We start from the raw sequence: 15,535 nt of genomic DNA on the forward strand, positions 1-15,535 counted from the left end.
TGTGCGCGTGATGATGCTCATTACATGCTCCATTTTCAAGGCTTTACCGCACAACGCTTCCTGGTGTATGATACAATGATAAGCTGTCAGCTCACCTGTCGCGTTTTCCTCTTGCATCTTTTCCCGTATCTTCGCCACCAGTCCGCTCCTGTGTCCACACATCGCAGGTGCTCCGTCGGTTGTCAAACCCACGAGTTTTTCCCAAGGCAGCTCCATCTCATTTACACATCTTGACACCTCTTCATACAAATCATGCCCCGTAGTTGTGCCATGCATAGGACGTAAAGCCAAAAACTCCTCTGTCACGCTTAGGTTGGAGTCCACTCCGCGGATGAAAATTGACAACTGGGCAATGTCAGAAATGTCGGTGCTCTCATCCACAGCCAAGGAATATGCAATAAAATCTTTTCCCTTTTTCACAAGCTGCTCTTTTAGATTGATGGACAACTGGTCTACTCTCTCGGCAATGGTGTTTCTGCTCAGACTCACATTTAAAAAGAGTTGCCTTTTTTCTGGGCAAACTTCGTCACAAACTTTAATCATGCAGTTTTTGATGAAATCCCCCTCCGTAAATGGCCGGGCTGATTTAGCGATCTCTTCTGCCAAAATAAAACTGGCCTTGACAGCAGCCTGGCCTTGTGATTTGGCTTTTTTGAACAGAGCCTGTCGAGATTTGAGGCCTCGTTTTAATTCCTCTGCCTTTTGTAGCCTTTGTTCCATGTCCATATTCTTGTTTTTGTCCGCGTGTTTCGTTTCATAATGTCGTCTCAGATTATACTCTTTCAGTACCGCCACACTTTCTCCACACAGAAGACACACAGGTTTTCCAGCTACCTTCGTGAACATATACTCCGACTCCCACCTTGTTTGAAACCCCCGGTTCTCAGTATCCACCTTCCGTTTTGCCATTTTTGATGGGTATCTGAAAGTTAATTTTACTGTGATGCTGACGACTGCTGTGCCAATAAATATTGAAATGAAGCAGCCTACTGCTCGGTGCGTCACCTTTGCATTGTGGGAAATGTAGTATTGGTGCGTGTAAAAGATCTGCGGGCTGCCGGCTTGCTGCGGGCCGGTTCTAATAATAAATCAAGATCATCCCAGGGGCCGTAAAAAACCTTCTTGCGGGCCGGATGTGGCCCGCGGGCCTTGACTCTGACATATGTGGTCTACACCCATTCAGGATCATTCACACCCCCTTAAGCCTTAACCCCACCCATCTCTTTAAGGATTCACACATGTGAGGTTATGTACTAAACAGAGTCAGTAGTTTAGTAAACAACCAAAGATTTCAAGACTAAAAGTGGTAAAAGTAGTAGCCTACAATAAGGAAAAAACTCCAGGTGAAAATACACTTTATCTAGTTCTTGTCCTGTATCCTAATCTGACTTTGGTGCAGGTCATGTTGTTCTTTACATTACCGTCTCTGGTAAACACACACTATATCAAATAATATATACGTTTATTTGTCACATGCACAGGATACAGAAGGTGTAAACAGTACAGTGAAGTGGTTACTTGCATAGCACCAATATCAAAAACAGAAAGTGTCCAGATAAACAAATTGTATAAATATTTGATCATTATTAGATGATGCTTATCAGACACACTTGTCTAAATTGATGGGTCATGTGAAGGAAATGCTATAACCACCCCCAGCCACATCTAGCTAGGTGGATGGGTCACTATTGTCTAGATTGTGTCACTATTGTGTGATTGTACTGATGTTGTACTTTACTGTAGTGTGATTGTACTGATGTTATACTGTACTGTAGTGTAGTGTGAGATTGTACGGATGCTGTATTGTAGTGTGATTGTACTGATGTTATACTGTACTGTACTGTAGTGTGAGATTGTACGGATGCTGTACTGTATGTGTGATTGTACTGATGTTGTAGTGTAGTGTGATTGTACTGATGTTGTAGTGTAGTGTGATTGAACTGATGTTGTACTGTACTGTATTGTAGTGTGATTGTACTGATGTTGTACTGTAGTGTGATTGTACTGATGTTGTACTGTACTATATTGTAGTGTGATTGTACTGATGTTGTACTGTAGTGTGATTGTACTGATGTTATACTGCACTGTACTGTAGTGTGAGATTGTACTGATGTTATACTGTAGTGTGATTGTATTGATATTGTACTGTAGTGTACTGTAATGTGATTGTACTGTACTGTAGTGTAATTGTACTGATGTTGTACTGTAGTGTGATTGTACTGATGTTGTACTGTAGTGTGATTGTACTGATGTTGTACTGTAGTGTGATTGTATTGATGTTGTACTGTAATGTGATTGTACTGATGTTGTACTGTAGTGTGACTGTACTGTACTGTAGTGTACTGTGTGTGTGCTGATGTTGTACTATACTGTGTGTGATTGCAGTGTTGTAGATGGGGACCATGTGAGTCTGTCTCTGTGTTCTTACAACAAGACTGATCTGATCAGGGAGTTACAGACCATGTGCTCCAGCAAGTCAGAGCCAGACATCAGCAAGGTACCATGCACACACACACACACACACACACACACACACACACACACACACACACACACACACACACACACACACACACACACACACACACACACACACACTTTTTCTCTATCATTTTCTTTCTCACACACATACTATGAGGTTGACCTTTTCTTCCGGGTGTATTTCTATGTGTTGCAGATTGCTCAGTCCAAGGAGGACTTCATCGTCTTCTCTGGCTCTCCAAATGGACAATCACCCCGCTGCAGGACCGACCACGAAGCAAACGCTCTACCACAGGTGGTGAGAAAAGTGCAGTCGGTTAGAGGCTGTAGTATTGAACACAGATGGTCAAAAGGAGGTTTAACCAAACTAAAGCACTGGTTACGGTTTACAGGCTTTTATTCCAGCCTTGCACTAACTCAACTAATTCACCTCACTTAGTGCAGGCCTAGAACAAAAATGTGAACTGTCTGGTGGTCCCCCATTAGAGGGTTGGGAAACACTGGTAAAGAGGCCCTAGTGCTTAACTGTCTGTCTGTACCCCTTTACAGACCGGCAGCCGTCACTCCAACCCCATCCCTGCCTCCAACCCCATCCCTGCCTTAGGCAGCCTCTTGCAAGAGGCGATCGATGTCCTACCCATATCCCAGCTCCCTATCTCCAGCAGCAGGGGACAGCAGCCACTAGCCTAGCAGCAGCAGCAGTGCCTCCGCACCACGAACACCCACTACGACCACTAACTGCAACGCGAACAGAACTGAACCAAGCAGCAGCAGCAAAACAAGGCAGGCCCCAACCAGACACAACAAACAACAAGAACAACGAAAACAACCAACAACACAAGGAAATCTCGATCCTACACCAAGACCTGCATGAAAACAACAACCATACCAAGTACTAGATGAACTCCCTTTCTCCTCTTTTCCCCTTCCTTCCTTCCTTCCTTCCTTCCTTCCTTCCTTCCTTCCTTCCTTCCTTCCTTCCTTCCTTCCTTCCTTCCTTCCTTCCTTCCTTCCTTCACCTTCCTTCACCTTCCTTCAATCCTTCCTTCCTTCCCACCACTCTGCTTTGATCCCTCCATGTTGTAAAGTTAGGGTTAATGACGACCTTTTAGTATTTGTACTTGTTATCCGTACTTGTTACACTGTATAACAATTGTGTACTTGGGGACCATAGTTTTATGATATTATACAGTATTTAAGTATTGAAAGAAGTTCAAAAAAAGAAAGAAAAGAAATTCGCAGGGAATTATGTCAAAAGAAAAAGGAAGTACTTAAAACAGGTTTTACCTTTTGGGGTGAAAGACCCCAAAAGGACAGGACATTTTTAGCTATTACGTATTTTCGAATATTCAAGTGTTTTATGTTTAAATAGTTGCAAGGTTGGTTTAAATACTGTTGAAATGAATAAAGGTTTTACCAAATATTTGTAAATAAGAACGATTAGTAAAAATGAATGGTATATAGATTGGTGTATGTGGTATTAAGCTTGTACAGTGAAGAAAAGTGGAAGAAAAAAAACCTTGTATATATGTCTGTAATAATAGGAGAATTCCAAGTGATTGGAATGTGGCAATAAGTAAAGATAATTGCAAACACGGGACATTTTCTTTCTTTTGACTATGAACCATAAATAAATACTTTAAACTACCCAGAATTCCATCCGAGTCACGGCTCAATTCACCTTTGACCTCTAAGTGGAGCCCGATATAAATTTCAAAGCAGCACGTTTTTTTTTCTTTCTTTTTTAAAACGTTTTATTAATTTATTTTGGGAGGGGGGGGATGTGTTATTTTGAATGGCCATTGTTGATTGATGTACAAGATATATTTTAGTCAGTCTTTGGTGTTCTGTATGATAGCTGTCTGAAGTTTAAAGAAATGTCCTGGTTCCTTTAAGCACAACCATTAAAACTGCACTGTCAACCCCAAGTCCTCCACCTCTTGTCTTCTTATACCAGACCACTCTCCACTGAGAATTTAAAATAAAAAACTTGTGAAGGCTTCATAGAGCATACATCAAGTACAAGATGCTTCACAAATGATTTATAAGGGAAAGCAGTAACACTTTACTTCAAGACTGCAGGTGTAATTCTCTATAACTTGGGTCATGTTAATGGGAGAAAGTCATGGAATAAAACCACCCCCCAACTTAATTACAAAGAAGGCATGTTTATACCTGGTGCTAACATGGGTCCTATGTCCTGAACTTTTCTACATTCTGATTGTGCCCATATTTCCAGAAATGTGTCTACAACACATGGTATTAAAATTCCTGTTATCCATCCACTGTGTCTGTTATCCATCCACTGTGTCTGCATTGTGACCAGATATCCTGGTCCCTTCCTTTATACAAATTATTTCACAGCTATTCTTTCAAAATAATATTGATTTAATGTAAGACTTATATTGATGTAGTCACTCAATGGTGCCACCTGTCAATTACTTTAGAGAGTGGAATGACTATGATTTAAATGGTTTCTCTGTCCAGATCTGTTTACACTTGTAAGATATCCAGACACAATGTGTATCTGACTACATCCGGAGGTGGGCAAGATGATCTGATCACGATCGGATCACAATGTGTCTTTTGATTGTCTACAACAGGTATAAAATGGGCTAGATGGTATCCAGGACCAGAGGAAAAACACTGTCTTACTAATGACCACTCACAAACTTTTTTTAAAATAATTTTACTGGAAATATAATCAATTGAAAACAAAATATTCTTGATTCTGGAAAAACAAAACACGTCGTTTATACATTTTTGGACATGTGTGTCCCTTTCCTATGAATAAGAAATAGCTTTGTTTTTTCATTTACACTGTAAAAAACTCTGCCATTGTCACAGTTAGAATTCAGTCTGACCAGTAACCACAGTAACAAAGGATGCTTGACAAATCACATTTAAAAAAGCGGGTTTCTTTTTTCTTTCTTCTTTTGCATTTGATCATTTATTTCCCTTGCTATTAACCCGCCAGACCACCATGAAAAAACTAAAGAGTACCTCAGGTATCTTTAAAGTGCATACAAATAGAACAAATAAGGCTACTTCAGGTTAATCACTTGTCCATAGCATCACCCATCATTCTCATTCCTGTTTTGTGTATTTACAGCTTTGAATATAAGTTGCCCTGAGGCACTAACCTTAAGCATTGAGAGGGAAACAAAACTCAGATCAGTGTCTGTGAGCAACTTCATCGTACTCTGTATTTACAGGCAGCTTTCCATTGGGGTTAGGGACCCTATACTTTACAATCTTGGCCAAAAAGTATGGGGTTATATTCAAACAAAACTAGCATCCCAATGTTATTAAAATTCAACAAAACCTCCCTCTGGAAACACCTGGATGGTGTTTTTGACTGAACAGAGCCATACCTGTACCAATAAGGACCCGCCAAAGAAAGGGACAGACCACATCTCACATTCACACTGTTATCATCTACATTGAAGGGAACTTGGCTCTTTCTCCGTTTGTCTTTTCACAACTCCTTGCATCCTATCTCCTTACCTCCGTCTCAACCATATTGGAGGAGAAGGTCCAAGGTCCCTCCTCCCAGGCCTACTTCTCCAATGTGTTTTGAAAATGAGTCGAGGAGAGAGGATGCAAGGAAACGAGGAAAGTTCAATTGAGAAAGAGCATTTCAGAAGACAAAATGTCATCCAGTTAGTCAGGTGCTCCTCCTTACAGACGTGTGTCCTGGACCTCGTCCTCAGCCTCCTCTTGCAGGGCGGTGATCTTGGGCTGCTGGGATTGAGGGGGTCGCTTGCTGGAGTTGAGACGGTGCAGGGGAAAGAGTTTGAGGCGCTCAGCAGCACTTATGGCCTGCTTCAGGTGGCTGGTCTCGTTCAAAAGCTTTTGAATGGAGTCATACCGCTTCATAGAACTGCCCTCGATCATCTGGAGGGGAGGGAGGGAGGGGGAGGGAGGAGGGGAGAGAGGGAGGGGAGGGATGAGTTGGTAGGTTCCAATGGCTACATGGGTTAGACCAGGGGTGAAAGTAGATTTCATTTTTTACAGGTACAGGACACCCAAATTCTTGCATGCATTTTTTTATACTACAAAAATAACAGGGTAGCCTACGCTGCTGACATTGACAAACAGATCAATAAATAATATGTTGTCTGATCCATATAATTGCCTTACGAAAAGGAGAGATACAAATACAATATGACGTCCATCTAACCTGGAGGAGGAAATTATTGTCCAAAAACAAACAAAAGTGGCACTGACCCACGACAGTGAATATGCACACTCACCGGGAATATTTATTTATTTAACTTGGCAAGTCAGTTAAGAACAACTTCTTAATTCCAATGACGGCCTACCGGATATGGACGATGCTCTCCGCTGGTGCCAATATGATACTAGGCTACTGTTCGCTTCAATTAGCCTAAATTTAGAATGTTTTAACTAAAAGACAGATTGGAGTCTTTTCATTGTTATCTCTTTATAGCAATAGCCATTTGCTTTCCAAACAGTTTTTCCGCGATTGTATTTTTAAATATTGTGATATGCCTGGCTGGGTCTTTCTGCTTACACCGACAGTCGCAACTCAACAATCATCTATTTTGGTATTTGCAGCGAGAACTGCCCAAATTGCTCACCCTAATAATTTGGTCCCTTTTCCCCTCACAATTTAGCCTACTGTTCTGACTTGGTGGTGCACATGTAGCCCATAGCCTGTTTTAAAGAAATGTCATCACTGAATACTGTAAGAGCTTTCATTGTCTGCTTATATCCATTTATTTATCCTATGGCTCTGACTTGGTGTGCAGGGAGAATACTGTAAGAATGGCCCATGTTCTGAATTCTGTCTCTATACATTTAAAAAGTGGTGAACAAACAGCTATATTGACTACGTCCGTCTTAGCTCGCTCATTAATGTCTTCATCGAAATTACGGATTGCCTCTTATCCACTCGTTGTCCCCTTATGCTATTATTTGTACAATTCAATTGTCACTAGAAACCACATTTGTTTAAGCAAGTCAGCCATGTTTTTTTTAAAGGCAGTAAATGAGGCTGAATGAACTATTTCGCTAACAGACAAGGCTCCCTGAAAGCCAGGTGTAGAAGTGGTAAGGTTTTGGGACTCTGTTGGGGCAGCTTTATGTAGGCCCTAACAGTTTGTGGGCACCGTTTGTCACCGTTATAGTCCAATTAATGTATTGTTTAGTGTTGTGTTGTGTAGGGGCTGTTCTGGCATTCATCAAAAGAAAACGTGGGGAGTTTGCCCCACCAAAATGTACATGCTAAAAGGGTCATTAGGTTTACACTTGAATTGATGCATCCAGTGTGTCCACAGGGTCTCGGCCTTGACAAAATGTAAGCGTTCTCCTCAAACCACACCGCAATTTGGAACGTATTCCAGTCAATTCACTGAGCATACAAACCAAAGTAAAACTGCTGCCAATGTGGTACAGTAAAGCACTAAAATGACCACACTAGGTTGTGTAATGCAGGGAGAATGAATAATGCTGGTTGTGTAATGCAGGGAGAATGAATAATGCTGGTTGTGTAATGCAGGGAGAATGAATAATGCTGGTTGTGTAATGTGGGGAGAATGAATAATGCTGGTTGTGTAATGTGGGGAGAATGAATAATGCTGGTTGTGTAATGTGGGGAGAATGAATAATGCTGGTTGTGTAATGCAGGGAGAATGAATAATGCTGGTTGTGTAATGCAGGGAGAATAAATAATGATGGTTGTGTAATGCAGGGAGAATGAATAATGCTGGTTGTGTAATGTGGGGAGAATGAATAATGCTGGTTGTGTAATGTGGGGAGAATGAATAATGCTGGTTGTGTAATGTGGGGAGAATCAATAATGCTGGTTGTGTAATGCAGGGAGAATGAATAATGCTGGTTGTGTAATGCAGGGATAATGAATAATGCTGGTTGTGTAATGCAGGGAGAATGAATAATGCTGGTTGTGTAATGTGGGGAGAATGAATAATGCTGGTTGTGTAATGTGGGGAGAATGAATAATGCTGGTTGTGTAATGTGGGGAGAATGAATAATGCTGGTTGTGTAATGTGGGGAGAATGAATAATGCTGGTTGTGTAATGCAGGGAGAATGAATAATGCTGGTTGTGTAATGTGGGGAGAATGAATAATGCTGGTTGTGTAATGTGGGGAGAATGAATAATGCTGGTTGTGTAATGTGGGGAGAATGAATAATGCTGGTTGTGTAATGTGGGGAGAATCAATAATGCTGGTTGTGTAATGCAGGGAGAATGAATAATGCTGGTTGTGTAATGCAGGGATAATGAATAATGCTGGTTGTGTAATGCAGGGAGAATGAATAATGCTGGTTGTGTAATGTGGGGAGAATGAATAATGCTGGTTGTGTAATGTGGGGAGAATGAATAATGCTGGTTGTGTAATGTGGGGAGAATGAATAATGCTGGTTGTGTAATGTGGGGAGAATGAATAATGCTGGTTGTGTAATGCAGGGAGAATGAATAATGCTGGTTGTGTAATGCAGGGAGAATAAATAATGCTGGTTGTGTAATGCAGGGATAATGAATAATGCTGGTTGTGTAATGTGGGGAGAATGAATAATGCTGGTTGTGTAATGTGGGGAGAATGAATAATGCTGGTTGTGTAATGTGGGGAGAATGAATAATGCTGGTTGTGTAATGTGGGGAGAGTGAATAATGCTGGTTGTGTAATGTGGGGAGAGTGAATAATGCTGGTTGTGTAATGCAGGGAGAATGAATAATGCTGGTTGTGTAATGCAGGGAGAATAAATAATGCTGGTTGTGTAATGCGGGGAGAATGAATAATGCTGGTTGTGTAATGCGGGGAGAATGAATAATGCTGGTTGTGTTATGCGGGGAGAATGAATAATGCTGGTTGTGTAATGTGGGGAGAATGAATAATGCTGGTTGTGTAATGTGGGGAGAATGAATAATGCTGGTTGTGTAATGTGGGGAGAATGAATAATGCTGGTTGTGTAATGTGGGGAGAATGAATAATGCTGGTTGTGTAATGTGGGGAGAATGAATAATGCTGGTTGTGTAATGTGGGGAGAGTGTAAAAATGTTCCAGTGTCAAGCACCCAGCATCATGTCTTACAGTGCATTCAGAAAGTATTCAGACCTCTTCACTTTTTACACATGTTACAGCCTTATTCTAAAATTGATTAAATTGTTTTTTTTCCCCATCATCATTCTACACACAATACCCCATAATGAAAAAGCAAAAATGTGGGCCTCCTGGGTGGCGCAGTGGTTAAGGACGCTGTACTGCAGCGCCAGCTGCGCCACCAGAGACTCTGGGTTTGCGCCCGGGAGGTCCGTGGGGCGACACACAATTGACCTAGCGTTGTCCGGGTTAGGGAGGGTTTGGCCGGTAGGGAAATCCTTGTCTCATCACGCACCAGCGACTCCTGTGGCGGGCCGGGCGCAGTGCACGCTAACCAAAGGTTGCCAGGTGCCAGGTGCACGGTGTTTCCTGCGGCTGGCTTCCAGGTTGGATGGCGCTGTGTTAAGAAGCAGTGCGGCTTGGTTGGGTTGTGTATCGGAGGACGCATGACTTTCAACCTTTGTCTCTCCAGAGCCCGTACGGGAGTTGTAGCGATGAGACAAGATAGTAGCTACTAAAACAATTGGATACCACGACATTGGGGTAAAAACAATATTACAAATTTGTTTTTTGTATACAAAAACAACAATTGAAATATCACATTTTCACAAGTATTCAGACCCTTTACTCAGTACTCTGTTGAAGCACCTTTGGCAGTGATTACAGCCTCTTCTTGGGTATGACGCTACAAGCTTGGCACACCTGTATTTGGAGAGTTTCTCCCATTCTAATCTGCAGATCCCCTGAAGCTCTGTCAGGTTGGCTGGGGAGCGTCACTGCACAGCTATTGTCAGGTCTCTCCAGAGATGTTCAATCGGGTTCAAGTCCTGGCTCTGGCTGGGCCACTCAAGGACATTCAGAGACTTGTCCTGAAGCCACTCCTGCGTTGTCTTGGCTGTGTGCTTAGGGTTGTTGTCCTGTTGGAAGGTGAACCTTCACCCCAGGCTGAGGTCCTGAGCGATCTGGAGCAGGTTTTCATCAAGGATCTCTCTGTACTTTGTTCAGTTCATCTTTCTCTCGATCCTGACAAGTCTCCCAGTCCCTGCCGGCTTCCGTCTGGCCACTCTACCATAAAGGCCTGATTGGCGGAGTGCTACAGAGACAGTTTTCCTTCTGGAAGGTTCTCCCATCTCCACAGAGGAACTCTGGAGCTCTGTCAGAGTGACCATCGGGTTCTTGGTCACCTCCCTGACCAAGGACTTTCTACCCCGATTGCTCAGTTTGGGCGGGGGCGGCCAGCTACAGGAAGAGTCTTGGTGGTTCCAAACTTCTTCCAATAAAGAATGATGGAGGCCACTGTGTTCTTGGGGGCCTTCAATGCTGCATACATTTTTTGGTACCCTTCACCAGATCTGTGCCTCGACACAATCCTGTCTCGCTGCTCTACGGACAATTCCTTCGACCTCATGGCTTGGTTTTTACTCTGATATGCACTGTCAACTGTGGGATCTTATATAGACAGATGTGTGCCTTTCCAAATCATGTCCAATCAATTGAATTTACTACAAGTGGACTCCAATCAAGTTGTAGGAACATCTCAAGGATGATCAATGGAAACAGGATACGCCTGAGCTCAATTTAGAGTCTCATAGCAAAGGGTCTGAGTACTTGAGTAAATAAGGATTTTTTTACATATACATTTGCAAACATTTTTTTTTAAATCGCTTTGTCATTATGGGGTATTGTGTGTAGATTGATGAGGAACATTTTTTATTTAAGCAATTTTAGAATAAGGCTGTAAAGTAAACCAAATGTGGAAAAAGTGAATAGGTCTGAATACTTTCCAAATGATTGTATGTCACTGTGCCTGCTTTGTCATGCTCTCTGCTTCTGTGAACACACTTATATTTCCCAAACAAACAAACATACATACACACACACACACACACACACATACACACACACACACACACACACACACACACACACACGCATGCGGCCCACACCATGCCCTAAGTCCCTTAAACTCAACTCTGGACCTCGAAGCCAGTTCCATTGCTTTTTTAAATTGTTTCCCTTTAAGCAGGAAGTGATTTAGACCTGGCACACCAGATGTATGTAATTAATGATGAGGTAGAAAGGAAAAGCAGCAGGCTCCAGACCTCATAGGGTAAGAGTTGAATAGCCCTGCCCTATATCATGGTACACTGTTAATCAAATAAGTGATTTACTCTGAGGCTAACAAATGGCGATGCCCTGATAGAAGAATTTAATTACACTAAAATGGAGGATAAATGATTTAGCTGGTGATTGGTGCTCTATTCTCAGCTCCAACAGGGAAATACTAAAGCATTTTAATGGAAGCGATGGGGGAGTAACGAAAGGGGAAAACCTCATGCTTAAAGGGGGATAGATCTTGTGTGTGTGTGTGTGTGTGTGTGTGTGTGTGTGTGTGTGTGTGTGTGTGTGTGTGTGTGTGTGTGTGTGTGTGTGTGTGTGTGTGTGTGTGTGTGTGTGCACTAACCAGGAAGGACTGGCACTCCAGCAGTGGTTCCACTCTGTGTTCTGACAGTATGACTGTACAGTTGGAGAAAGACTGTTTCAGCGTCTTCCTCAGGACCTGCAATGTTCTGTCAACCAGAAAAACATTTTTACACAACCATTAGACAACGTTCTTCTGTCAATCATACACAAAACAGAGAGTAGACAGAAAAAAAACACAGAGTTTAACGATAGGCCTACATATCACACACACACACACACACACACACACACACACACACACACACACACACACACACACACACACACACACACACACACACACACACACAGAGAGAGAGAGAGAGACAGACAGACAGACAGACAGACAGACAGCATCAGCATTTGTGGGTTCGATTAAAGGCTCAAAATGCCCAGAAACGAATAACTTTCTTCTGAAACTCGTCAGTCTATTCTTGTTTTGAGAAATTAAGGCTATTCCATATGAGAAATTGCCAAGAAACTGAAGATCTCGTACAACGCTGTGTACTACTCCCTTCACAGAACAGCGCAAACTGTCTCTGACCAGAATAGAAAGAGAAGTGGGAGGCCCCGGGGTACAACTGAGCAAGAGGACAAGTACATTAGTGTCTAGTTTGAGAAACAGACACCTCACAAATCCTCAAATGGCAGCTTCATTAAATAGTACCCGCAAAACACCAGTCTCAACATCAACAGTGAAAAGGCGACTCCGGGATGGTGGCCTTCTAGCAGAGTTGCAAAAAAAAAAACATACCTCAGACTGGTCAAGAAAAGATTAAGATGGGCAAAAGAACACAGACACTGGACAGAGGAGTCTGTTGACATTGAGACTGGTGTTTTGCAGGTACTATTTAATGAAGCTGCCAGTTGAGGACTTGTGAGGTGTCTGTTTCTCAAACTAGACACTAATGTACTTGTCATCTTGCTCAGTTGTGCACAGGGGCCTCCCACTCCTCTTTATATTCTGGGTAGAGACAGTTTGCACTGTTCTTTGAAGGGAGTAGTACACAGCATTGTATGAGATCTTCAGTTTCTGAGCAACTTCTCGCATTGAATGGCCTTCATTTATCGGAAAAAGAATAAACTGCCGAGTTTCAGAAGAAAATTATTTGTTTCTGGACATTTTGAGCCTGTAATCAAACCCACAAACGCTAATTCTCCAGATACTCAACTAGTGTAAAGGTCAGTTTTATTGCTTCTTTAATCAGGACAACAGTTTTCAGCTGTGCAAACACAATTGCAAAAAGCTTTTCTAATGATCAATTAGACTTTTAAAATTATAAACTTGGATTAGCTAACACAACGTGCCATTGGAACACAGGAGTGATGGTTGCTGATAATGGGCCTCTGTACGTAGACATTCCATAAAAAATCTGCCGTTTCCATCTACACTAGTCATTTACAACATTAACAATGTTCACACTGTATTTCTGATCAATTTTATGTTATTTTAATGGACAAAAAATGTGCTTTTCTTTCAAAAACAAGGACATTTCTAAGTGACCCCAAACTTTTGAAGGGTGTATATATAGTGTAAATAAACGGGGTGGCAGGTAGCCTAGTGGTTGGAGCGTTGGGCCAATAACCGAAAGGTTGCTAGATGGAATCCCTGAACTGACAAGGTGAAAATCTGTCGTTCTGCCCCTGAACAAGGCAGTTAACCCACTGTTCCTAAGTCGTCATTGTAAATAATTGTTCTTTGTTCTTTGCTGACTTGCCTAGTTAAATAAAAAATGTAAATAAAAAAATTCAAAAACACACATTCTCTCTTTCTCCCTTTACGTACACATTTCTCCGTCTCACCCTACAAACTCCTCCCGTAAGCCCACTAATGTGCACTTCCTGCTGAGGTTAAGATGAAAGCAGCAGGTTTGAAGTTGACCAGCATCATCAACAACCACTAATTCACTCATTACAGGCCCCATTTAGCGTAAAGACCTGTGTCGGTACGTGTGGTTACATAATGTACGTACCCACACATCCAATGACAGTTACGGTAAGTCCTGGAATTGTCACCATATGCAGTGAGACACTCAAACACACACACATCTCAACACCACCCACGTCTCTCTCTCTCCTCCTCCTCATCCTCCCTCCCTCCCTCTTCCCTTACATGGGGTCGAGGTAGGCGCTGGGTTCGTCCAGCAGCAGTATGCGGGCCTTGCTGAGGATGGAGCGGGCCAAACACATGAGCTGCTTGTGTCCGTTACTCAGGACATAACCCCCGTCCTCCAGCTGGAAGTCCAGCTTGTCTGGGAACTGCTCTATCACGGACTTCAGACCCACCTGGACGACACATAGGACAACAGGAAAACAGGAAAAATCAGTCAGTCAATCAATCAAACAAACAAACAATGAAATGTACCGACTCATTGATTCATATGTGGTATATGTGTATCCCCTGTTGAAAAAAACAACCTACAAGGGACATATGCAGGGCAGAACAGATCAGGTGACATGGAGGGTGGAGTCATTTACATCTGATGTGGAGTTCAGGTTAATACTATGTGTTTGGAACGGTCCACCACCTTCATTTTAAAGGAGTTGAAACAAATACGGTATGTGCATTGGGCGATCTATGATGTCATGTTGCTCTCCTATACATGACATCATAGATCGTCAAACCTTCAAAAAATGAAGGTGGTGGACCTTTCAAAACACATAGTACTAACCTGAACTCCACATCAGACATGACATCAGCTATGGTCAGAGTCAAGAGAAGGAGTCTCGTGTGAGTCTCCTGGCTGTGCTTGCTATACAACCACCACTATGGTGTGTTTATGGTGACTTCGTCAGTGCCCCGCTCCACACACACGTACACAGCAACACCTTAACATCAGCATAGCATGTTGGAATGAGGTTACTGCTGTATGGAAGGAAGGGGATCAGTGTCCCTCTCTGCAGTGTACAGACAGACACACAGACAAACGAGATGTTTGTCTGTGTGGGATGTGGACATGAAGCTAGGATTAGGGTTGAACCGGGATGTGGATGTGAAACTAGGGTTAGGGTTGAACCGGGATGTGGACGTGAAACTAGGGTTAGGGTTGTGGTTGAGGCTAGGGTTAGGGTTGAACCGGGATGTGGACGTGAAACTAGGGTTAGGGTTGTGGTTGAGGCTAGGGTTAGGGTTGAACCGGGATGTGAACATGAAGCTAGGGTTAAGGATGAGGGATAGGTAAGGGGACTGAGGTCTGTTACCCTCAAGAGGGACAGGGGTGTACAGGCACATAGGGACTTGACGTGAAACTAGGGTTAGGGTTGTGGTTGAGGCTAGGGTTAGGGTTGAACCGGGATGTGAACATGAAGCTAGGGTTAAGGATGAGGGATAGGTAATGGGACTGAGGTCTGTTACCCTCAAGAGGGACAGGGGTGTACAGGCACATAGGGACTTGACCAAATGATTGTATTAATCACTAGTTAAAAGAAAACACTTCTACAAGCTGTTAAGAGTGTATGGCTGGGGGTCTCACAGAACGCTCCAAACTTCTGCCAGAATCAAAAG

General features: G+C 42.7%; 1 protein-coding gene and 1 pseudogene across 1 annotated transcript in view; one reads left to right on the plus strand and one right to left on the minus strand.

The window, feature by feature from the left end:
* LOC139378405 (cortactin-binding protein 2-like) overlaps positions 1-3,716 on the plus strand; it is a 119,926-nt pseudogene extending 116,210 nt beyond the window's left edge.
* A 1,464-nt stretch (positions 3,717-5,180) lies between these two features.
* The window catches only part of LOC139382863 (cystic fibrosis transmembrane conductance regulator-like), a 75,655-nt gene continuing 65,300 nt past the window's right edge, over positions 5,181-15,535 (minus strand). The window contains exons 27-29 of the mRNA XM_071127107.1: positions 14,144-14,316; positions 12,032-12,137; positions 5,181-6,378 (exon numbers count right to left, since the gene is read on the minus strand). Coding sequence (XP_070983208.1) covers positions 6,163-6,378; positions 12,032-12,137; positions 14,144-14,316 — 495 coding nt within the window. The 3' untranslated portion in view covers positions 5,181-6,162. The remainder of the gene's footprint in view (positions 6,379-12,031; positions 12,138-14,143; positions 14,317-15,535) is intronic.

The sequence above is a fragment of the Oncorhynchus clarkii genome, chromosome 2 (assembly GCF_045791955.1).
Source record: "Oncorhynchus clarkii lewisi isolate Uvic-CL-2024 chromosome 2, UVic_Ocla_1.0, whole genome shotgun sequence".
Classification (NCBI taxonomy): Eukaryota; Metazoa; Chordata; class Actinopteri; order Salmoniformes; family Salmonidae; genus Oncorhynchus; species Oncorhynchus clarkii.